Source organism: Falco peregrinus, chromosome 7 (assembly GCF_023634155.1).
Source record: "Falco peregrinus isolate bFalPer1 chromosome 7, bFalPer1.pri, whole genome shotgun sequence".
Lineage (NCBI taxonomy): Eukaryota > Metazoa > Chordata > Aves > Falconiformes > Falconidae > Falco > Falco peregrinus.
Window position 1 is genome coordinate 67,649,074 of NC_073727.1, and position 26,899 is coordinate 67,675,972.

At 40.5% G+C, this 26,899-nt stretch overlaps 1 protein-coding gene across 1 annotated transcript in view; it reads right to left on the minus strand.

Annotated features, from left to right (window-relative positions):
- The window catches only part of SNTG2 (syntrophin gamma 2), a 268,310-nt gene extending 244,682 nt beyond the window's left edge, over nt 1-23,628 (minus strand). The window contains exon 1 of the mRNA XM_055810660.1: nt 23,557-23,628. Within this exon, the coding sequence (XP_055666635.1) occupies nt 23,557-23,628 (72 nt within the window). The remainder of the gene's footprint in view (nt 1-23,556) is intronic.
- Between the last annotated feature and the right edge of the window lie 3,271 nt (nt 23,629-26,899).

Sequence of the window (26,899 nt, forward strand, 5' to 3'; positions counted from 1 at the left end):
CTGAAGTCTTCAATTTAGTGTCATCACAGAGCCACCAGTTGACACTTACTTGAGCTATAGATGCCTTACGTGCTCAGTGCTGGCTGTAGTCTTCAGCTTTTAATCATATGGTGACTACAGAGACATGCTAACAGAAAGTGTAGCCTTCAAAAATGAGATATAATCCCTTTATTTGTCACTTACTTCAAGAGTCCTGAGGCATAGCTTCAAGTTTTTCTCTATTATAACTACTTTCCTACTGTCTCGTCTTTAATATTAAAGTCTTATGAGCCTTACAAGAGGAAGACAGAAAAATGCTGCGGTTGAGTATTCAACCAAGTTTGGTTGACCACAAGAGGTTATGAAAAACACTTGCAGGCTTAGCATAAAATGAAGATGTATTATCAATTACAGGTAACATTATTCATACTTACACATAACCGATTTAAAAAATATTAATTGTCTTTTAAATGAGAAGGAATCTAGCTCCACACAGAATAAAATAACAAATTATTTTATTATCCAGCGAGACTTTTTTGGGGACCTCCACACTGCCACCTGAGAGTCAGGCACTGCAATCCCATGGAATAATTGTGGCCTTAGATTCAAGAAATCCTCACTACATCTGTTGCAGTGCTAAGGGACATTGTCAGTCCAGTGTAAATGTGGATGCTCTTTGAATCACAAGATAGACTTGAAGTCTGAAAAGAACACATAAGCACATAGCGTAGTCACTATTCATCTTGGTGGGAGGGTAGTTAATAATATGATGTCACTGACATTACTAGATTTCAGAACTAGTTTTCTGCTAAAAGTAGTAAGATTACACATTATAGCGCTGCCCTCAGTTGCAATGCCAACATTGGGCTCCCACAAAAACCAAACACTACCCTATACTTGCCCTAAACTTCCTCATCCACATTTTCTATTTCCCAACCTATTTCAGGAATTTTCAATTGAAAGTCTTATTGTCTACAGAAACAACTTGAAATGATCATAGAATCATTTAAGTTGGAAAAGTCTTTAAGATCACCAAGTCCAACCATTAACGCAGGATGCCAAGTCCACCGCTAAGCCGTGTCCCAAACCACCACTTCTATGCATTTTTTAAACACCTCCAGGGATTGTGATTCCACCACCTCCCTGGGCAGCCTATTCCAATGCTTCACCACCCTTTCAGTGAAGAAGTTTTTCCTAATATCCAACTAAATATACTCTGGTGCAACTTGAGGCTATTTCCTCTCACCCTATTGCTTGTTCCCTGGGAGAAAAGACCTACCCTCACCTGCCTACAGTCTCCTTTCAGGTAGTTGTAGAGAGGCATAAGGTCCGCCCTGAGCCTCCTTTTCTTCAGGCTAAACAACCCCAGTTCCCTCAGCCGCTCCTTGTAAGACTTGTTCTTTAGACCCTTCACGAGCTTCACTGCCTTTCTCTGGACATGCTCCAGCACCTCAGCACTCCTCTTGAAGTGAGGGGCCCACAACTGAACACAATATTGAAGGTCTGGCCTCACCACACCAGTGCCGAGTACAGTACAGTTAAAACAGACAATGCTGTATTATTTGCAAATTTCAATGAATACCAATTTCCATTATTTAAATGAGAAAAAACCCATACAGGTTGCTTTCTCCTGGGTTTTGGTCAAGCTTCCTCAAGAATGGAGATGCGCAATCAGAAATACCACTTCTCCACGGAAACACAAAGATGAAATATTCCTTATTTTACTTGTTATCTCCAACTACTGTTGTCATTTTATCAGACCCTTTACCGGACACCATATACGCATTAGTAAATTCTGACTGTAGAGCTGACAACTATTTTATAACATACCATCACAGATTTGAATCATAATCAATTAATTCCATTTGTTCTTAATGACAGAACAAGAGGCAACACTTCAAGCTGCGTTAGGGTACATTAGCATCCCTACCAGAAGAAAAGATTGTAGTCACCAGATCATTAAACAAGCTGCCAAGTGAAGTTACAGACTCATTATCACTTGAAACATGACACCTATCAGAGCAGCCAGAAATAATAAATCTGTCTTGCCAAAACTGTAACGGGCTGTCCATAAATTCCAGAAGGCAGATTCCAAAACTGAAATTGTTTCATTACATTGCAGAAATTACTTGTTATTACAATCTGTATTATTTTGTTTAGTCGGTAATAACGAACATGAGAAGTGCTACAACAAGCAGCCTCCTGAAAGATTACTCAACTGGCAGTATACTTAATAAAGCTTTTCATTTTAAACTTTTGCTTTTTTCTTACTGTTTGAAATTCATAACTTTGGAGACTAAAATGCAATTTGGGGCAGAAAAAAAACATCCTTCAATTGTATTTTCTAGACATGCAAACAAAGACAATACCACTTGCTTACCATTTATCCCACTCTATACCTTACCTGAGGAAAAACCCCAGCTGGCACAGGACTAAGCACAGCCTTGGGCAACCATGGAAGCAGCGGCAGGTGCCACAGCCAACCTTTGCACGGCGGGCACTCAGTGTCAGGGAGGAGGAAGGGGTGCTCCTGGGGAAGAGGTGAGCCAGCAGCGAGGGTGGTGCTGGCCACAGACCACAAAACATCAGGCAAAGGTGCAAGCCAAGGCCAAGCCAAGATACCAACACATGTAGAGAGAAAAGCTGGCACCAGCTAGTCCCAGCATGGCTCAGGTGGAGCAGGGGGTGCAGGGCTGGGCTCACATGGTGCTTCTGGGCCTCAGGCAGGGACACTGCAGCAACGTGGTGTCCTCAGGTGCCTTCAGGCCTTGAAGTTCTACTTACAACAGCCCGCCAATTGTGAAAATTAAACTATTTCAGTACAACTAGGCTAACCTCTGACACAGAAGTCCAAAAGAAACAAAGTTAGAACTGTAAAAATAATAATTTTAGTGGCATGCATACTTTAGAGGGAAAGAAATTAGCAAGGGTAGTAACTAGTACTACAGCAGCGAAAAGCACCCCACTGCCTACTTCGCAAGCACCGCCTTTGAGCAAGTTTCCATGGTTTAGAAGAGGGATTATGAGGCCTGGTATTTAACCCTAAAACTCAACAATTTTATTATGGAGATCTTAAGCCACATGTGTTGAAGATTTGATGCATGTATTTTGATGTTTTGTCTGTGAAAGCCATATAACAAGTCCTCTCCCAAACAGAAATGTGATTGGCAGGCTGGCAAAGAATCATTCTTGGTCCAGTAGATCACCCATTTCAGTCTCAAGGACAGCCCAGAATAACATTTTGGAAAGACCATGAAAGGAAATATGTAGAAAAATTAAAATATAAATCTTTTGCATAGAAAACTGCTAGCTGTAAAGTAACAACCAAAGTTAGAAGGATTGACAGTTTAGCAAGGTTCTTCCTTCTTCTTAGATATTAAAGTTAATTAAAATTGGTGAAGTCATGGAGTCATTTGTGACCTATCTTAAATGTAATATAATCTCATCTGAAAAGCATGAAATTACTCTGCTTATATATATTACTTCAATTCTTAATAACTATTATAGTCATTCAATAATCCAGTTACTACAAATTACATTGCAAAAGTAGATCCATGCAATAGTCAAAAATAGAAAAGATTTGAGAAATTGTCTGCACAACATTAATGAACAAAAATCCCCAACTTATTAGGTAAAACAAACTAAAAACCACAAAACTTGCTTTGACCTCCCACTATATATATATAACAGAGCATTTGACTTGCTGCAGAATAGGACACTATCAACAAATGTACAGTTACCATTTTCAATGCAAGAGTCAAAATGTATGTTGAATCTAGAATGTAATGCTAAGATTGGTTTTCAGTGTAGTTTGGATAGTGCTAAGTTTGACATTGGTAAATAGTCACTCTTGGACACCAGCCAAGCAAGCTTCCTAGAATGCAGGAACACCCCCATCCGTGTAAAGCTGCATTTTCTCCTAACCAACACAGAAGGACTTCATCTGATGCTTGAGTGTACGGAGCCACTGAGAGCCAAGCTTCGCATGCTAATCTCAAGCAGGGAACAGGTTCCCAGAGGAAGGGACAGTTAAAGTTAAACACTGCTGGTCACCGACTACCTCCAGTACTTCAAAATCTGTTTTCAGTTCAGAGCTTTTGAACATTAGTAAACACTTACCTTATGTTTATAAACACAAGATATAGTTAATTTTGACTAGAGTCTAGGCCAAAAGTATGAATGAACATCTGGCATTTCAGTCCTAGATCAGGGATCAAAGCCAAAATTGCATGTATTATGGGAGAAAAGATGATAAACTCTTAAGAGTACAAGAGTGCAAAATGTTTGACTGCAAGGGTGAATGAAGTAGAGTAAATCAACAATTGTTTCATTTTCCAAACACTTTCAAATTTAAAAATGCTAATTATATTTAAAAAAAAAACAACCAAAACCAAAAAAAACACTAGCTAGTGAATTTATTAACTTGGATTGTAAGCCCACTTCAAACAGCAAGTTTAGAAAAAATCAGTAGCTGTTATAGAGGAATGCCAAATAGTAAGAAACATTTGTATATACCCTTGCTGTAAAACTTCAGGTTATGAGGATGCAGCTTGCAAATGAATGGGCCACCGAGCATGAGGCAAACCTACTGTCATTGCTGTCCTCAGCCAGTTGGGATCTTTGATATGATGGCTTACAACTACAATTAAAATTTCCAAAATCTTGTGTCCCCACACAAGCCTAGACAACACCATCTTTCTTCCTAATACAGAAAAACATACTAAAATTATCCTAAAAAACTTAAGACCATCCACATCTCCTTGTCGGCTAGGGTTTACAGAAGAGAAGCACTCTGTAAAACATTTAAAACAGTCTTGTGAAAAAGGAATGAGGTTTTTATTTATTTTGTTTACAGATTAATAGAATATAATGATCACACAAATAACTTTCCACTAAATATATTTCACTACATGAAACAAATGAATTTTGTAAAATCTGTATCCAAGAAAAGAAAACCTCCAAACACACTAGGCATTAATTATCATCATTTGCAACAGTAAAAAAAAAAAAAGTATTTTTTTTCCTTTTTGAAGTTGAGTAATTTCAGGCAAAAATTTGAATTGCACAACTTTTTTTAAAAAGTAACTTTTCAGAATTTTTGGGGTATTATTTACTTCTATGTTTTGAACTCAACAGACCTGAAAATAAACTCTTCCCATACATTTCTTTAAGATACTTACAATCACCCTTCATATGCATCACAAATGAAATCTATGATTCATGGAACATGAAAGCATGTTCTCTGAAATTCTTCATAAATGCAAAGCACAATCTGGCTCTGTAAATCTCTAGAACTACTGAGGGGTAAGACTGGCAAGAAGCAAAACATGCATATGCACACTCATGCACAAGGGAAAATAAGACTCAGGTCTAACTTTGACAACTCGGTTCCAAAAATCCATACAGATTTATATACTGTGCACCTACATTGAAGTTAACGCATCCCACAGAAAATACATTTATATTAATGAGATGCAGTGGATCTAAAGTTACTGCATCTAAAGTTACTGCCACAGAAGAGGAACAATCCATATGGGGTGATTGGTAATATAAGGATGAAAACAAAAAAAGAAATACTTATGCTTTAGTTCTTAATGTCAGTTGTGAAATAAGTGCAGATGTTATTTACTTGGATTTCCACACAGCATTTCATATAGAAAAGACATCTGCTTAGTGTTTTACTTCTTGAGATAAATAAAATATTGCAGTTATATCCAGAAAAATCAAGACAACCACAGCTGCAGAAGAAAAAAGTTTTGCTGAAAGTAATTAACATGTCTCACTTCTTGTTCTTTTCTGATATTTCACCACTGCATTTTGCTCAGTCCACTTCTTTCTTTTTATCTCTGCATGTTTTAGTTAATCTTTTTAAATGCATATAATTTTTCTCCATGGTTACAAACCAGGTTTGTTGGTTTTATGTCCTGGTTGAGTTTCCAAGTTCTATTCAGCTGGTTCATCATTTCAGTACTTCTGTTATAATGAAAATCCTGAACAGCACAACACATTTATAGCACGTTCTTGGCTATTTTAGAAGATCTGATATTAAGCAATTAAAACTCTAACAGCAAAGCTGATTTTGAATTTGAACTGTACTTCTGTCTGTCCACATAACACAACTTAAATAAATTTAAGTAATTAAAAACTGTAATGGCAAAGCTGGGTTTGAATTTAAAATGTATTTCTGTCTGCCGACAATACTACATATTTAATAAATTTTGCCTACTTTAAATTCCTAATTTTTTGTTGTTTGCCAATGACACCAAGCTGTCAACACACTGGAGAGAAGGGATGACATCTAGAAGGACCTTGACAAGCTTGAGACGTGGGCCTGTAGCAAAGCTTCTGAAGCTTAACAAGGCCAAGTGCAAGGTCCTGTACCTGGGTCAGGGCAATTCCAAGCACAAATACAGGCTGGGCAGAGAATGAAATGAGAGCAGCCCTAAGGAGAAAGACTTGAGGAGCTCAACATGGCCTGGCAATGTGTGCTCGCAGCCCAGAAAGTCAACCATATCCTGGGCTGCATGAAAAGAAACATGACCAGCAGGTCGAGGCAGGTGATTCTCTCCCTTTACTCCACTGTCATGAGACCCCACATGCAGTACTGCATTCAGCTCTGGGGCCCCCAACATAAGAAAAGCATGAACCTGTTGGAGCGAGTCCAGCAGAGAAGACCCAAAGTCAATCAGGGGGCTGGAGCACCTCTCCCATGAAGACTTGGGGCTGTTCAGCCTGGAGAAGAGAAGGCTCCAGGCAGACCTTACAGCCACCTTCCAGTACCTACTACAGTACCTGTAGCCTTCCAGCAGGCCTACAAGAAAGCTGGAGAGGGACTTTTTACAACAGCATATAGTGACAGGATGAAGGGGAATGGCTTTAAACTGGAAGAGGGTAGATTTGGATTAGATGCAAGGAAAAAATTCTGCACTATGAGGGAGAAGCTGTGAATATTCCTTCCTTGGAAGTGTTCAAGGTCAGGCTGGATGTAGCTTTGAGCAACCTGGTCTAGTGGAAGGTGTCCCTGCACATGGCAGGGGACTTTGAACTAGATCATCTTTAAGGTCCCTTCCAACCCAAACCATTCTATGCTTCCGTGACACGAAAATAAAAATCCATTACTGAATGCTGGCATTCTCCAGATTTTAATAAATGAATTGCTGCAGAGAGCATCATACATTTCACATAATAGAAAAGAAATTAAAAGTACAACATTAGCTTTCAGAACATAATTTCTCCATCCCACTGATACATATCCATAAAGTTAAATCTTTATATTGGAAAATAAAATATTCCTAGTTGTTGTTTAGTATCAGTGTCCATCTGATGTGTTATTTCTGGATTAACGGCCATTTCACTGTGCAGGTTTCCAATGTTTTGACTGGGAATTAGAACGCCTTCTGTCCTAATTTATTTATTTCCAGCTTCTTCAGAGGAACAAGAGCCTTAATGTCACATGACAATTTTTTTTTTCACTGATAAAAATCAAACATTACTACACTAATTAGTAAATCACTTGAAAAGAAAGTACTCGAAACTAATACTGTAACTCCATCCAGGTTATCTTACTTATATTTCACTTCTTGGAAGCACCACAGAGATTCATTGAATCACAGTATGATTGAGGGTGGAAGGGACCTCTGGAGGTCTGTAGTGCAGTCTCCTGCTCAAAGCAGGGTCAGCTATGACAGGTAGGGTTTGACCCATAACCACTACCCCCAAAGTACAGCCATTCACTTTGTGTTCACCCATCCAGACCACAATGTACCTTTATCCCTGATACAAGAACATTGTGGAAGTTTCAGAAGTCTTACTAAAGTACAGGTAAGTAACACCTGCTGCTCTCCTCTCCCCCTTGTACACAAACCCTGTCATTTTATTATAAAAGGTGATCAGGTTGGGCAGGTGTGATCTACCCCTGCTAAGTCCACACTGGCTATTCACAGCTACCACCCTCCTCCTTCACACACCCATGAAAACTCCTTGACACATTCCAAGAAGCCTCATTCCACAATGTTGCGAGTGCCCAAAGTGAGGCTGCAAGCCTGTATTTCACCATACCTCCCTTTAGGCCTGTTTTTACATGGGGGCAACATCTACCTTTCTCTACTCATCCAGAAGCTCCCCTGATGTCTATGATCTTTCAAAGATGACAGAGAGCAGCCTTACAAGGACATCAGCCAGTGCTCTCAGCACCCTTGGATGCAGCCCACCAGGTCCCACGCAGTTCTTGCAGGGAAACTGTGCCTTGATCCTCACCCACTACACTACTGGTAGTTCTTTTCCTTAGACTATCCCAAAAAGCAGAGGCCTGGAACACCTGATGGCTGAAGATGAAGCAAAGGTGGCATCAAGCAGAATCATAGAAACATTTAGGTTTGAAAAGACCTCTAAATTTATCAAGTTCAACCGTAAATGTAACACTACCTAGACCAACGCTAAACCATGTCCCTAAGTGCCACATCCACCCATCTTTTAAATACCTCCAGGGATGGTAACTCAACCACGTCTCTGGGCAGCCTGTTCCCATGCTTGATAGCCCTTTCAATGAAGATTTTTTTTTTTTTCCTAACATCCAACCTAAGCCTCCCCTGGCACAACTTGAGGCCATTTCCTCTTGTCCCAAAGCACCTCAGCTTTGTGTCCACTTTCACCTGCCCCATTCAGCAACAGTCCCACATTTCCCTCGTTCAGCCTTTTATTACTAATATAGTGATAGAAACTCTTCTTGTTGAGCTCATGTGTCCCTTGCAAATCTTAACTCCAGATAGGCATTGACTGTAGTGACACCATTCCCACATAACCATGCAACGTTTCTACATTCCTCCTCTGTAGTCCATCTTTGCTGTATTTTTGCAATGAAGCCTAGTCATGAGTTCCCTGTTTAACAAAGCTCTTACCTTGCCAAGTCTACTTGACATCTTAAGTATTGTGATGGACGTTCTTGCTTATGGAGGAGGTTTTTAGTCTGCCACTCCACTCTGGCTGGAGAGATGGTTAGACCTAATTAACTACAGACTTCACCACTACAGAAGTAATTTCATGCAGCAAAGTCAGTCTTACAAAACAGAATACAATTCTTTTTGCTTGTTAGTATGAAGATACACTAAGATCTTCTATCACTTAGATCCAGAAGTTTCCTTGATCAAGAAGATAAGTGTCATGGCCAAATCTTTATTTAATAGACTCTGAAAAATGTCTGTAATTGAGGCTTTCTTTATTCTCGTTCATAAAATAACTTTTATAATAATCAGAAAACTCTAGAGAAGACAGAGTAAAGAAAATTTTGTAATCCTCAAAACTGTACTCTTCTGCAGATTTTCTCCTTTAGAACAGAACACAGTGAGTAGTAAAACAATTCAACTTTGGAAGGGTGGCCAGTTGCAATCTGAGTTAAGATGGACAACAAATATTGCAATACACACATATTAATTAGTTGTCAACAGCTCACCTCTCATAGTGTCTGTTATGGGTTGTAGGTTCTCCCACTTGTCTCAGCTACATCAGGCACCAGTTGTTGTAGTCAGAGTCCAACTCAGTCAGCCTCACACAGGGCACCAATTGTTGCAGCACAAACAAACCAGTCAGCTGCAACAAGGCTTTTACCACACTGCTCCTCCTCCATCCAACCCCCCTCCCATGATCCTCAGGGCTATTTAACTATTTAGCAGGAACGAGCTACACCTGCATATCATCCAGGTCAATCAACCACTGCCTTCCAGGCAAGGCCACAGCTGCATGTTATCAGTGCTAATCAACCCACTGCCTTCATTCCTCTGCTTGTGTTTCTTCATTTTCTTCTTTTTAGAAAGAATTATTAGAATTACAATTGAAATGCATGAAAAACACATTAACCATGAAACTGCATTGGAACAGATTGCTCAGATAACTTTGTGCCATCTCTAAGGACAAAGATTCCACCAAATCTAAACCTGAACCTTGAATATTGGAACCATGATCTCACATACCACCTAGGTATTTCAGATATCTTACTTTTAACAGGCAGATTCTCCCTGCACCATCTGAAACATAGCTCCAGCCTTGCAAAGCAGAAAAACATAATATACACACACATACATACATGTGGGTGTAAGAAAGATGCTACATGGCATAACGTTGCTGAAAGGTTTCTGATTCCTGAATCAGAAGTTTTGCAGTTTACTCTTCTGTAGAAAAATTAAGCAGCAATTTAAGCAGAGTAATTCTTTCATGCAATTCATTAAATAAACGGAACAGCAATTAATAGTTCTATTCTTTTCACATACACCAAGCAAATGAGTGGCAGTGTATCTGTGGACTTGGTTGGTGTGTATAGCTTTGAATATTCTTTATAGAACATGCTATACAGATATCACACAGGTAGCTCCAACTCAAACATTTAAACTGGTTATTACTGCTATAAGATACTGCTAATAAAAGGAATTAATGTTTAAATAAGTTTTTAAACTTCATCATGACCAACAAAGTTGTAAATCTGTTAACAATACCCAAAATATGCTGATTATCCACAGAACATTGTTCACTTTGCAATCATATAAAGTGATTATTTTTGTTATCAAAAAGGCTGCAAATCTGGATGCTAAAAAAGAACAGTCAAGCACACAAAGCCATTTCAACAGAAAGAAACAGCTACAAAAAGACTGGAAAGTTTTTCTTTTTCTGTTAAAAAACTAGAGGATTAGGGGAAATCACGAGCCAAACATAAGTCAATTGTCTATTTCATGCTCCAGGATGTGTAATTATGAGATACATCTAGAGTAATCCTGCTTGATTCAGCATATTGACCAAGCCACAGTTGGGAGTCCCATAAACAATTTTTACAGGCAGACATGGGCCAACTGAAAAAAGTCAATAGTAAAGAAAATGCATGATTCGAAGAGTCAGGGTGTTGATACTGCTTATACTACAGAAGACAGAACGACAATCTTCAGATACACTGACAGCTGCTGTAAAAAGTATGCTACTGCAAAGACCAAACAAGGTAACAGCAGATGTCAACTGTAGGGGAAAAAAAAAATAAAATAAAAAAAATAAAGCCAAAAGAGTGAAGAAATGCCAACAAATTAACTCAATATGATCCTGATCAACTTGGGTCTCCAGGTGCCAGGGAGCAGCAAGAGTGGGCTGCTCCACCAGGGGAGGTAAGCAGGAAGCTCAGGGCAGTCATGAGGCAGGCAGGGGCGGTATCCTTACCAAAGTGTGGTCCCACACCGTATGCGAGCAAGAAAAGTAGAGCAAAATACCAGCCAAAGTACAATCTCAAATCTGACAAAGTAGCAAGGAATGTTTATAAACACAAACAGGTAATGCCTGAAGAAGAGGCATGTATATTCTTTTTAAACTTGATCAAGGTACTAGCAAGACCTGGCAACCTGCAACACAAACTGAGAATAACCAGGAATTAATTCATTGGAGCACTGGGAACTGCAGTCACATTTATATATTGCTTTTTGTGGGCAGAAAGAGCCCTATATTACTGCTACATTGTGGGTGTTATATGTTATTCAAGGGTGCTTTAAAAGAGAATTAAAGCACCTGAAACATGAAATCAAATTTGCTAAGCCTACATCCAGACAGGCTAGTAATGCATTACAAGAAAAGTAGATCTGCAGAGTAAAACTGCTTTTGTCAAGGATGCAACACTCCTACCACGGGCATTTGGGGGAGGTTTTATTTTGGACTTGCTATAGGACTGTCCCCTGGACTCTACCCTCATTAGTACCTGCAATTAATTAGGTACATCTATGAAACATCTTTCAGTTTAGTTCCATCTGAAAGACATTCAGCTTAAATACTTCTGTACCAGCATTTTAGTTCACACTAGTAGCAGATTTTTGAAGCATATCTCCCCAAGTCATTCCCACCTCTTATGCCGTGGTCTGCATTGTAGCATGGTCTCAGAGCACACAAACTGGAGCCCAAACACTAACAGGCATTCAGTCCACAAGATCAGGCTAAAGCTAATCTGAAATAACACCCCAGAGAATGATACAGCGTGAATGTCCAGCCCCTCTGTCTTCCTCCACAAATCTACTCATATTCAGATGTGCTACTTAGCAACATAGGATGTACCTTTGGTGTACTCCAAACCACTTTACAGCACAGACTACAAGGCAGTAAATACGGACAATAATGAGATTCACCTGAAAATCATGTTCCTAATCCAAAGTAAAATATTAAAGCACAAGCTCTAGGATGAAATAAAGGCTCTTTGGAATGAATTCTTTTCTATCACCATTTCATGCTTTGTTCTGCAAGCCACAGAGTATATAAATATTTGGGGGTTTGGAAAAAAAAACACATAGTCCTTTACTCAGCTCACTGGTGGTAAATTCCCCTAAATAAAAGGGTCAGCAAGTCTCAAACACTTCTGTGCACATCAAGTTAGTATCAATGACAAACAGGACAGCTACAGTGAGGAGGCCAAGTCTAAGTGCTAGCATCTATACCAGCAAATAAAGCAGCTGAGGGCCAGGAGTTCAGCTGTCACAGCTCTTATCCGTGAACTGAAGAGCCTTTGCCCTCCCTGAAGACATGAACCACAATTGTGCTGCCCACAGGAATGGTCCCAAGTCACAGTCTGGATATTATTTGGAAGACTGCTAATTAGTCTAGGAAAAAAATTGTGCTAAGGAAAATGCTAACTGTTTAACAGCATTGTCAAATGCCTTTTAGTTCTTGGAGCTATGCCATGGCCTTCTTAGTGTAGTTGGTAGCCAGTAATTCCCACCTACAGAAGGGGCATATCTTCAGAAGGGTACAGTCTGAATGGAGCATTTTTCTGCTTCTACAGCAGTTACTTCACCACATTCAACTACCAGACCTCGAGGTATGGCTGTACCTCTGAATTACAGGCTACCCTGTACCCCAGCAGAGAGACTGGAAGACTTATTATAGCTGGAAAAACTAAGACAAAGTGTTATGTTCCACTTAAATGAAACAGTCATACAAAATATCTGTAGAGCTCATTAGTGAAAACACCTTAATTTCACATAAGAACATGAAATTAGTTCCACAAGATATTTGATATGTAAATATCAAGCAAGCTGATGAGACTAGATTGCCATTTACAAGTAGCATATATAAAGTTTTATTCTGTACAATAATGTTCAAGATGACAATTTTCCATTATATTTAAGAAAATACTTTTTCATATTTCTTGCAGATTATATATCGAGAACATAGACTACTGCTTGAATTGTTCTTTTAAGTCATGTCCAATTAAATAGAAGATACAGAATTAGCTCTCAGTGAGCAGAAGCCCTCCTAAAGAAATACCAACACCACAAATAAAAGCAGAGACTATAGTCAGACAAGTCGGTTACAGAGAAATGCCATTCTTAGCCCTAAATAACGTTTCCTCATCTTTTATTTTGGCAAATGATTTGATTACTTAATTTAAATAGAAAAGATCCCTTCTTCTCCCTAGGACAAGATTTTTCTAATTTATATTGATAACACTCTCTTGGCTGACCTCTGTTTGCCAATGTTTCACATAAATACTTGAAAAATAATGTTCTAAAAACCACTTATAAATTCCATCCAAAAGGAATTTATAGAACTGCATTACATTAATCTCAGACCATGGTGCCACAAATCACAGCAACAGGTTAGTGGGTTTGTTTTACTTTTATTGATCTGACTTCTGCTAGATATGCTGGGCTAAGTCACAACTTTTGCAAGGCAGCATAGTCTGGAGCTGATTTTCAAAATACAAAAATATTTTTATAGTTCTCCCAAAGCAGAGAGCCCTAACACTAATTACCTAAAAAATATACATGAAGCACTCTTTGCACTTCTTTCGTGGCACTTGGCAACGAATCACATACTGGACTAATAGAGGGGAAATTTTATAAATTTTAAAAGATGAAGTCTTCATTTTATGCTATAAATTGATAAAGCAAGATGTTTTTGTGGAACAGAATTAGATTGACCCTGGTCAGATTAAAATGACACTAGAATTATAAGAATTACAGAGTCAACTCAAGCAGGTTTACTACATTTAATTATATTTAGCTATGAAAACTACAGCCAATAGACACGAAGTTAACCTTACTGACATTCATGAAAGTCTGTCAAACTGCTGAAATCTGAAAAGAAAAAACAGAGATAGCAGAGAATTAAGTATGGACTTTCCCTACTACACACAGATAGAAGTAACCCAGAAAAACGACCCAGTCCTCCCTGATGTCTAGGTAACACCCGTCTCCTTACTCACTCCACATCCATTCCCTGTAATGAATGCTTTATAATGTTTCTGTTCTTTTTTAAAAATAAATAAATAATAAAATCTTCTCTTTTCATTTTTGTTTACTTCTTGTCAACTGGTGTTATAAATTGATATGGAGCACCTACAAAGAGTACATGTTCAGCTAATGAGAAAGTCTGAAAAATCTTTATTTGTTTTTTGGGGTTTTTTTCTGGTTTGGTTTTCCTTTTTTTTTTTTTTTTTTTTTTTTTTTTTTTTTAAGTAAAGCCAAGATTGTAAAGAAGGAGCAGAAATGAGTGAAGTACATAGACAGGTACATAAGAGCACAATAGCACATAAGCACAAGTAAGTAGTCAGGCAATAAGCTACAAAAATAAAGAGGTGACAAAAAACAAATCAAATAAGATTTTTAACTGTGGTTGGTTTGGGGTTTTCCTAACTGAGAGTCAGTAAAAGATTACTCTTTCTTTCCACTTTCCTGACATGTGAAATAAATATTCCTGAGGGTATTAGTCACATATGGTTCCAACTGCTACAAGATGGCCCTTGGTAAGAATTACAAATCAAATTTTTGTTTTCTTACTCTAAGGGATCAATTACAGGTAGTAAAAGTCAGGAGAAGTAAGCATTCTTCCAAGCTACAATTTATATTGTCTGACTTCCATAAACAACAGAAAGCTTTCTGGGGCTGTGTATGCAAATCAGACCTAGCCAATTCAGTTCATTCATTCTCATCACTAGGCTGCTGTGGTAGATTTTGACAATTCAGACTTCAGGCTTGCTTCCTATACTCCCTACCTTTAGGAGTACTCACATATTCCTAAACTATGTATAAAGCAGACTGCTTTCTTGTTGGATTCAGTATGTTTCCTGAAAAGATCATGTTGCTTTTGAAAGTCCTTTGAAACCAAAACATCCTGCTACATCTCTAACCCTGATTGCTTAAACTAAGTTGTGATGGTGCCATGCCTTTGTTAATGTCCCATTTAACAAAAAAACACAGCTGGTGAAACTTCTGGAAGTCCAATTTCAGTAAAGAATTTATTTTTATTTTTTTTTTTAAAAAAAGGAAGGTACACTGGAGAGATTTAAGCCTCATTTTATGAAAATTTGTAAGTAAAATGAGCGATACATACTGTATTTTACTTGATTGCAAGCAAAGATGTATAACTAATTGTTAACAGTGAATAAATTTGCCCATATCCAATCTCTGCCATCCTTCCCTTGAAGATGACGCTATGTAACAAATCAGTAATTCAACCTTAAAACTGGTGCCAGTTGGTAATTTTGGCTGTGGTGGATTCCAGTAATTCTCTAATGTAGAATGACTGTGAAGTTTTTCTTAAGTACACCAAGGAAACTGGAGATTTGTGTGGAGCTGAGGTACAACAGGTTGAAGTGTATCTGTTACCTATAGGTTCTCTCAAGACTAAGGTCTTCATTTAGTAGAGTTGTAGATCGTACAAACCATAACCTATTCTGCGATTATCACTTGGAAAAGGTATCATAACTAGCCCATATATAATAAAGTTCTTGTCAGAAAACAGAGTCTTCCCTCACCCTCTATTTTTCAAGTATTATGAGTACAGACACATACAGGTATGCACACTTGTTCTAGTAGGATCAAAGATTCCTTTCATGGTCACAAAATCCTGAATAACAGACTTGGAGATTTTAGTACAGTAAAGTTACTCTTCAAAGCACACTAAAAAGTCTAATACTTTTATGTAATGTCATTTTTCTCTTTATTATTTAAAAAAGACTATTCTGTTTAGCACATCCAGCATATGCACCATATGATGCACCAGATGCCTTAGTAATTAATTCATCTCTTAAATGAAAAGTACAATAAATAGTTGCATAAAACAGTGTGTTGATGCAACTGATAACTACACTGACAATTCAAAACTAGAAAAGGAAAAGATTTTATAAAAAGCAATAGCTACATCACAAAATGAGACTGTCAGACTTAACTGGCAACATATGCTTACTTATGCTTCAACTGTATTCTGGAAATGACTGTATATGCTTATATTGCCATGCCATCAGGCTCATGAAGGGTGGCAGCAGAATATCTAAATGCTCCATTTACAAAAATGCTGTGTAAGACAAGAGGATATGTTGAAAAAAACAGAGAGGAAAAGACACATCATATAAAATTAGACTGTAATGCCTGCTTGAAGAGAGTAGACTACTAGTACAGAAGGAACTTGAATTTTATTAACACAACACCACCTATGAGTAACTCCTTAAGCCTTTCTAAAAACATGACTTAATACTGTTAAGACAGGATTTGTATGGAAAGAAGTGCCTATGAATTTCCTTGCAGCACCTGCATCTTAGCTGCAGCCAGTGAAACAAATGCAAAATCTCTTTGCTTGTTGATTAAACAGGTTTGTTGGAGAGGAAGATGGCAAACACGCTTGTGACAAACAGTTTTCAAATATGCATGCATTCTCATGATATCCAATTTGAGATCAATTCTTCTGTCACTTTCTTCCAATAAACTTAATAATTTTACATACACTTAGTGGAAAAAGGCAGTTCCTATAGGGGAAACAAATATTCATTACTGTCTTCCGTATCATCTAGCACGGTTTTGAATGTGTATGCTTGTTTGTCTGGATTTTCCATGTTATATGTTATTATATAAAATACACAATATAATATATCCATATTCATGATGACTCTAAATATACTACTCCTTAGTTACATGAGGAGCAGAAGCAAGTACATTCATGCTTGTAAGTTAAATCATTGAGTATTCTTCACAGAACTCTGCATCTGTTATTGGATGGGACAGAATAGTGCATGATTTACTGAAGCAAAAACAAAAAAACCCAAAAAAACCCCACCACAAAATCCCACAAAATCTAATTGAGATACGGAAGCAAGCCTTGAAAAACATTTTCCACATAATTTTTTTTTTGGGGGGGGGGGGGGCGGGGTTCATCACATAATCAGAAAATGCAGAGTACTGAAAGACAATTTACTCAATCCAAATTTACAAAAAAAAAAAAAAACAAAAACCACCAGCTAAAAACCTTAACTCTTTCTTCACTACCAGCTCCACTGGTAAAGTTAGGAACAATAATGCTCACCCACTTCACAGCGTACTCCGAAACTAAGTATATACAGCGTACAGATAGCTGTTAACAACTTTTAGTAGTATCAACCGCCCTAATAGCACTGTGGAACCTCTGTCCACTAGCTGACATAATGTAGCCAACACTGTTTTCCCACTGGCTGTGTGAAAATAGCCCATTCACAAAACACAGGCTGAACTGCCCTGAGCCCCATTTGAACTCTACATTTCTTGTTAGGCCTCCCACAAAACTGGGCATAAAAGGGAATTCCCATCAAAAGGTACAACCACCAAACTGCCATTTTGTGGCAAGGAAGACTCATCAAGAGCTGATGATAAAGATTTGACACCAAAAGGCTTTGATTCCATCTCCCTCTGGACAAGACTGTTTCTGTGGTCCACAATGGGTTAATCAACCCCTCTCGGCTAGCAAGTAAAGTGTGGAACTCACTCAGTACTGCTTTACATTAAGGAAGTGCTACGAAACTTGGCTGCTCAGGCTCCAGGAAGTGTGTTTAGGGGAAAAGTTTCTCCTTAGTTTTTATTCATCCCTTGACTTAGAAATCTCATCTAAACTGCGCAAAGGTAAAAATCCCAAAACAGCAGGTGTAAACCAGTCCTGCAAGTGTGGCAGGGTGGAGGCAAGTATTATAAGGCTAATGGTTTTACAGTAACATACAGTATGAGCATGTACTGCGTCTCCTTAAATACAGTACAAAACAACTGAGGTTTTCTATTGATTTTCCTGCCCAGAAATTCTCAAAATACTACAAATGCATTTTGTCCCTACTACAATCTGAACTTCACAAGGAGATGATAAATGTGATAATATTGATTAGATTGTGCTAACAGGTTCCAGCTCTTCAAGGTTATATCCTTTAGAGAGTTTGTAAATCTCATTACAGAAATCCGCCTGCTGATATACATAAATAAAGAGTGGCAGAAGGGTTCCAGCATGACAGCTCTCACTGGAGTCACACTGTTCTTCAGACAGAACGTTCAGACAAGCAGGTACAGAGAAGTTCAAAACGGTAGAATCAGCCTGCCTTTTTCAAAGAACGGCCAAAAAAATGTAGATCGTGTATTAAATGAGTGTTACTGACAAAGGGTGTCTGGAGTGAAGCACAATCTTGGGCCTCCCTTGGCTTTAACTGTCAGCTTTGCCAGTAATATGAAGGATGAGAAAATCCACTAAATTGTTCCAAGCACTTTACTTTAACATGCACTTTTTATAGTAAATGAATCTTAACTTCACATGAAAGTGTGTCAGCCTTTCCCTGCTTTGGGGGGCCGGGGGGGGGGGGGGGGGGGGGGGGAAGAGTACATGAAACCACATGCAAAAAATCAAGTACAATGATCTTCTAAATTCCCCTCAAGTCATCCATTCATTTTTAACTAAAGGAGGAAAAGAAGAGGCACTTTTACTAGCTATCTGCTTTTTAAAAACTTAGGATTTCCCTCTGAGACAGCAGGGGGCAAGGGGGACAAGGAAGAGGATAACACTGAAATGGACCAGGGATCCTTCTGTCCTGGTGGACAGAAGGCTGTACAGACTCACCAGTGCATGCTGTCAGCCACGAAGGCTAACAGCATCATCAACAAGAGAGATGTGATCCAGGTAATCATTTCCCTTTACTTGGCACTCATTAGACTGCGTCCAGTTTTGGGCCCCACAATACAAAACACATTGAAAGTGGGAGCAAGTCCAATCAATGCCCGCCAGAACAGTGCAGCCCCCTCTGGAGTGTGTAGCACTTACGCTGTGAGGAGAGGCTGAGCAAACTGGGCTTGCTTGAACCTGAAGAAGTGGCTCTGGGGGAGAGCTAACAGCAGCCCGACTTCACCATGAAAACAACCCAGCAGGGAGCAGGTTCACCAGACAGGCTGTGCAGTCTCCATCCTTGGAGGTTTCAAAGACGCAATGGGAAGAGACCTGAGCAACTCAGTCTGAATTCAGCAGTCACTGCTTTCAGAAGAAAGGTTAGGTTCACAGGCCTCCCAAGGTCTTTTTCAAGCTGAATGTGTCAGATTTGTGTTTGCTGTCTCTATTATCATGCTGCCACTGACAAGCAATCTTACGTGTCAGGGTTGTAGGAACACAGTCATGCCCTGTTCCTTCTGCTGAGCTCTGCTACCATTTCTATTCTCAGCAGTCTCGGTACTCCCGAAAGAAAGTGATTCTATTTATATTTGTTTCATAAAGTGTTTAAAACATCAGAAAAGAATTGCTTACATTATGAAACACAGATCTGAGGTGTAAAACAAATACCAAGGCTGTTCTTTTTCTGAGATCAGACATTGCTTTTCAAAGCAGGAGGTGAGCACAAGTCCTGTTTCCATTAACATGTTAAAGTCATAAGCTTGAATATATTTTTTTTACCAGCTTAGTAACCGTTTTCATGGAGATATGTACAAGCAGAAGCAGGATTAAGATTTGGTTTGTGACAGTAGGGAAGCCAAGTGGAAGAACATGAAACATTTGAATACTCTGATAGTAAGTGCTTGGTAAATTTCTTTATTAGTATCCTGAAACTATTAATTTCACAGATTTTTAGAGGGGAAAAAATCTTCCCAAATTAGTGGGAAGTCAACAACATTTACACTGGAAAGTATTCATTAGGCTTCACACAGTGGAATATATGGGCTCCCACTCCCTGTCAAGAAGCTGTGCCATCTGTGTTTCTGTGGTTTTACCCAAATCAGAAGACAAACTCTGTTCACAACAAAAGTTTCTGAAATCAGCTTTCTCCCAGCAAGGGATTTTAGCAGAAGATTAGTATGTGTGGGGAAAAGCTTCAATTAATAAGTATATCCTATCGATTTGCATTGTGGCATAGACCGATCTTGGAAATAATCTTGAAATCCATGCCACCTTAGTGCTGATACAAATTTTAATAAAAAACATAGGAAAGTTGAAGCTTCTTGCAATCACATACAGTACGACTGAATACGGTCCAAGCCTACAAAAATACCACCGTGGAATATTAATAGTGGTCACCTATTTTAGGAAAATGGCAAGATTAAATGTTGACCCCGAATAAACAGATAGGGAAAAGGCAAGAGACCGATGTCTGTGGTAACATGCCACCTAGTGTTCACCTTCAGGAAGCGTCTGTATTGGTGAGTGTCAAATTCTGAAAAAACATCAATGCCCCAGGACTTGCTTTCAAAAAAAAAGGGTAAATATATTAGCATCTCTATCCGAGTATCTATCCAAGTATCTACATTACATAGACATGGGGGCGGGGGGGGTGGGGGGGAACGTGGAGGAGAGGAACAGAAAACCTGCATGTGCTGGACTTCCTCCTGTTATTGAGTATACAGTTTGAGTAACTCCAGAGAAGAGCACTATCCAATAAAGTTCCATGTCATCTTTTCCTTTTGGTTTCTTCCGAAAAAAGTCTACTGATAACTTCTTTGTGGTTGTGGATGGAAGTTATTAGAAAACTGGTTCTACCACATACAACATGCACAACAGAAGTTTAAGAGAATAGTCCCTATTCTAAAAAAAAATATCCAAACTAGTGACAAGGTTTATTTAAACATAGCAATGAGCTATACACTTTTATTTCTTCATTTGAAATCCTGACATACCAACAGTATGAGTGACTGTAAGGCTGTATCATTCCCTTCCATGCTTCCAGCAACACAATGAAAACCACAGTATCTAATGCATACTAGGTCGCTAAGACCATAAAACACACAAAATCATGGCACAGGCACTCTGACACAGTAACAATTCCTAAGGGATTTGACCTCCTGGGTATTTCAGAGGGTAAAGTGAGGGAAGAATTATATGAGAAATCAGAACAGAAAGTTCACTACAGATAAAGGACACATATGCTGCTCTCTAAAATCAGCTCAATAAGAGTATGTGTCTCTCCCAAATGGACTAAGTAACAGAATTACACTAAGAGAAGCCTGGCAAAACATTACAGACAAGGTCTGACGTAAATTTCAGTTCCACAGAACAGAACATAAACAACTGCATTTCAGGAAGTGTACAGATATATTGCAAGAAACATTCTTAACAGAGCTTGTTTGTGTTAAAAACACAAGTGTACACAATACATTAGTATTTCAAATCTAGCATGCTGTCTTTAATTTGAAAGTATGCTGAGTTACTTTCAAAGTAGTATTTAACTGTCATCCTTCTAAGGAGAAAAAAAAAACCTCAAATGTACCTTTAAGTATTAAGACTGCCTAGCTACCACAAAACAATGAATTGGACTCGGCATGCAACATTTAGGAGTTAAATGGTAACTACTCTTACTATATCTTATTTCAGAGAAAAATGTGCAGACACTGTCAATACACCGATATAAATTTTTCTTTTAGCAAGGCAGACAGACATAGATTCAAATACTGTTAAATAACTCAAGATGCAAGTCAAGCACCTATCACACTGTTAATTATAAAATAAGTCTTTATATTGTAAGATATTTTGAGCATAACTCTCTGCAGAGGTTGAGTATGTGGCACCTCTGGGGAGCCAGGCAGTGATGAACTCACGTAAATAAATATCCTGCCATAAGATGTCCCTGTTGAACTTAAAGTCTATATGTCTTTCTTTTTTTAAGACTATATATACATGCCTTCTTTCAATCATACACCTATTCAAACTACTCTGGAAAGTGAGGCTAAGCTGTTTCATGTTTCCTGTAAAGAGCTTGCCAAAGCTTTAGTTTCAGGGCGCTATTTCCTATTCAGGGTCCAGGTAAACTATATAGCCACAAGCTTTTAGCTCCTACCACTCCTGTCCAACAGGTCAGTTCACCATTAATTCAATATCTGGTTTGGCCCCAGACAAAAGTCCCATGAGTATCAGCATGACCAGCATGTCCTATTGGCCTTAAAGTATACATTTAACACAACAACAAGAAGCCAAGTCATAAATTTCACCTAACAATAGCGATTATCCCTCGCCTTTAACACTGAAATATTGTGAGCTGCCATACAACCTACTCAGCTGTTAGCATTCTAGGTTATTGCTGAAGAGATTATTTTTGCAGTTCAGGAGCAGGTCTTACCAATCAAGAGATGTGGATCAGCTGTAGAAACACAGAGGATTCTACAGAACATTTAATTTGATTACTTCCTTTTGAATTACAGAAATTCTAAAAACTCAAAAGGTTAAATGTTTGCACCTCTTCACACACAGTGGACAGATGGAAATACACAGTGCAAAAGGACAAGACAAGTTTGTTTCCACAGTTGTACAGCTTATGATGCCAGGTATTCTCTACCCTTTGTTCCTACACTTGCATCTTCCAAATATTTATTCTCAGTCTTACGATTACAGAGGCTCAAAGCAGTTATAAATTCAATGTGAGGGGCAACACGTCCGTAAGTCATCCTTCACTCAGACACCTTCTAAACACCAATCTGGATAGAACAGGCGGAAAACAACACAGTTTTCCTTTAAAAATTGCAAGGCTGCGGTCACAGAAATAGCTCGAAGGACAGGGAAAAAAAAAAAAAAAAAAAAAAAGGTTGTTTATTTTAGCACCGGTAAACTTTCTTAGATAAATGCACCGAGTAACTTCTTAGACCGTGCCTGACCCAGCGATTACGCTGCAACAAGGCAGCGCCACAAGGAGCGGCACATTCAACAGCTGCGTGTAAGGGTTTCAAGAGGTGCGCAGGGCATACCTACTGCATGTTGCATGAACGAGGGACAGCTGAGAACCGCCGTCAGAGGGCATCATTCATAATGATCTTCCAAATACGCTCTAGTGAAGTAGCAAGTTATTTTCCAACTCCCTCACGGGCTTCTCCTAGAAGTGCGTGAGGTGCTAAACGCGTCGCGGTAGCCGATTTCCTTTGCTTGCAGCGGGGTTAGAAACCCAGCGGTTCATCGCTCTTCCCGGGAAACTCGACCCTCGGGCTGCCGCCTGTCACGGCGGGTCGAGAATCGCGATCGCAGCAGGTACAGCCCCCCCCGGCGCCGGGGACAAACCCCACCCGACCGCGCTCGGGCCGCCGCTGCCCGCCCGGCTCCTCGCCCCCGCGGCCGGCGCGGAGCTGGGGGCGCGACGCGCGGGAAGGCGGGCGCCCCGCTGAGGGGAGCCGCGCTGAGCGCCGGCAGCTGAGCACCGGAGCTGCCGCCTCGCCCCTCCGACAGCCCCTCGGCGTCGCGGGGTCCGCACCGCCCCGCTTCCCGCTCCCCTCATGCTGGCGCCTCCCTCCCGCCCTCCGGGCAGCGCTGCCAGCGGGACCCTCCCCACCCTCCGCCCCGCCGCGGGAGTCGGTACCGGGACGGGCCGAGGGGAGAGAGGGTACTTGCCCAGGTGGGGACGAGGAGGCTGCCGGGGCGCTCGAGCGGTGCTGAAGGAGGCTGCTTCCCCGCCACGCTCATCTCCTCCCATGCAGCTGGCGTAGTCCTCTCAGACGGGCGGCTCAGCGGGACGCGGCGCCTCCGGCACCGACTCCCAAACGCCCACCCCTACCGGCAGCGCCGGCGTCCCGGCTCCGGGGGGCAGGCTCGCACCGCGCCGCGCTCTGCCCCGCCGCCCGCGGCCCGGGCGGGGCGGCGGCACCGGCAGGGCGGGCGGGGGTGTGACGCGTGGGGCGCCCGTGGGCTCGGAGCCGGGAGAGGAGAGGAAGGCGGCGGCGGCGCGCTGGCTATTTAACTTCGCCCTGCGCCGGGGGGAAGGCGCCGCCGCTCCCCTCCCCTCTGCGGCCACATCCCGTTCGCCCGGCTCTGGGTGCTGCTGCGAGGGCTGCCGCGCTCCTCCTCGGCACGGCTCGGTACGGCACGGCTCCGCTTGGCCCGCCCGCGCCGCTCCCGCCCGGCGCCGCTTCCCTGCGGGGCGGTGCCGGTTTGGGCTCCGGCCGCTGCACCCTTTCCCCGGGGACAGCTCTGGGGCCGCGGCCCTTCTGCCGGGGGAAGGTGGGCGAGGCGGCGGCAGGCGGCGGGGTGGCACCAAGCGGCAGCCCCCCACCCCCCCGGTCTGCGGGCCGGGCCGGGCCTGGCGCGGGGGCGATAACACGGACAGCTGCGCAGGGCCCGCACCGCAGTAAAGCATGAGGCGTTCGCTCCTGGAGCTCTGAGTCGCCACCAGAAGCGGTTTGACATCCCTCGAAATTTCTTGGTAATCTTGGGTAACACAGGGCAATCTGTCTGTCGGCAGGAAAAGTCCCCACCCCTGAACGCTGACATCCCGTTTTGCTCTTTCCTTGATATTTTGGCTTCTATCGAAGTCCCTAACCGTGGCCTGGGCCATCAGTTTTGGGGGAACTTCTTCTAGGTCTGTGGTGGCAATGCTGAGGCTTGATCCTAAGGAGAAAAGGTTCAACCCGGTCCTTGACATAATAGTAGACATATTTTTCTTCCCTGAGGGGAGAGGAGGGAAAGCTTCTTAACTTCTTCCATCAGTTTATATAAGAAGATCAGTGTTTCACGCACATACCCTTCTGTTTTCTTATCTAAGTGTAATTGCAAAGATGCCTCTGTTCCCTTTTGAAGCCTCTGCCTTGTGATGCAAGGATGAGATGCTATCATACACAAGTACATAATGAGGGAAAAAAAGGGGTGAGTGGAGCTGGCCAGACTTTTTCTAAAGTTAGTTTCAAAGATATTTTTTCTACCCAATATTACTATTATTTTTGTAAAAGCAGCACAAGAGTTAAGTAATAAAGGAGTGTGCATAATCTTCTACTTGGAGTTAACTGCATACAAAATGCTGCCTGTCGTTGCTGTCTTTCACCATAGTATGAACTCCTCTCTCCCCCGGTCTCCCTGTCCAAAAATAGACTTCTCCGTAACACCACATTTTACCACAAGCAAATGCTACTTGCCATCTCTCTACTGATTCATCTTTGCATGTACCAGAGCTCCACAGAAGCTGAGGAGAGGTGGACAAAAGGGCAGCTTGCTTTGCAGGGTTATGGGGTTTCTGTTGTTCTGCAGAGGTGCTTGCAGCCCTCCATCTGAGCCTGAGTTGTCACTGTGCCTAGAGGCTTGGAGTTTGCCATGCAGCAAGGAGTCAGTGCCATTCTCCTAAAGAGGTGGAGGTTGTACTCCAGCCAACCTGCCCATATCCATCCAGTGCACAAAAAAGCCATTTATCTCACTCCATGCCTATAGAAAAGTGTGTGACAGCATGCTGGCAGTGTGAAATGTTAGAGGAGAAGACTCTAGGCCACAACCTGACAAACAAACCTGGCGCATGCAGTGAGCTGGCACTGTAAGAGGTGTGAGTCTTTCTGCTCAAGGAAAGCAAAGCCACAGAGATGAGCTGCAACCTGTTAGAGGGTGGGTTGCCCCAGGCTCATTGGGCCAGGAGTTGCCAGGAACCAGCACATAACAGTGACTGTCCCAATAGATATTTGATAGTATGGATAATAATTTTGCTGTGATTACAATCTTGTTATCACATCCAGCTTTTCTTCTCATGATTCTTCTTCATGCTTTCCTTTCATAAATATGGTGCATAAGTGGGGACTAAAAAGTGGAGATGCAAGTTAGTGTAAATACAAAATATGTGGCATAGCAGTATGATAATATGCGGGGGATATATATGGGAAATGACTTACAGAGATGAGTAGAAAGCCCTTACTTTTCAGAATGTTTCTATTTATCTACAAGCTGTACTTTTTAAACTTAAAAATCTTTGATGATTGGATATAATAAGACTTGCACAAAATATATAACTTCCTGGGAAGTTTATCTTAACATTGACAATTACATAAATGATTCCATAAATGAAATTCACTGAAAACTGGGTAGCATCAGACAGCTAAGGAACTATTAATGCTTAGGGTTTTTTTGGTTTAATGAGTACACCTCACAGAATGGTATTTTCATATGGTCTTGCTGTACTGAAAGTAAGTGGGTATATATGATTTAGGGGAAGATTAGGGGAAAATAAATTCATTATTTTGTATGTAATTTGAGCTAAGCTAGTTTGTGATAGTCTAATAAATTTATTTCAGATAATCAGGTTTAATAGCTTAGGAAACTTATGAGCTTTTTAGGAGTTGGTGCCTTGTTCAGTTTGTTACTAGTGAAAAGCTTATGTGCATTTTTCCCTTCTTTTTCGTAAATTTGTTAGTTTCACTGCATCCCTGATCCTGCAAAAGGTTTTGCTTTTGCCATTCCTGAAATATAAAAAATAGAAGCTAGCTGTTAAGTAGCTGTTTCAGTGATGACTGTTTTTATATTTCTGGATTACTTTAAATCCTATAATTTGGAATAAGGCAGTCATTTGAAAATGGCTAACCCTTGAGATTTCATAAAAATCTACAAAATATCAAGAAAGTAACCATAAAAAGAGACAGTAAGTCAAGAGAATGCTGAATGTTTTCAATAATATACCATGATTTTAAGTCATACTCATGGTTTTGGGGTGTTAGGTTAGATAATGCCCAAGAAGTTTCATTAAGATCTGATGACAGCTGACAACAGGAAAATTGAAGATCATGTGAAAGACTTGAATAAAATCAGCATTCATGAAAACAGAGGCAAACTGCTGAATTTGGAAATTATTGTATTACAGACCTGTCTTTATTTTCTTCTAGTTTCATACACATGCTTGTATTTATACAAAGAAACACACACACAGATGATACTTGGCTTAGAGAATGGAAACAGAAGAATATTACTGCTAAAACAATAAATAATTTAT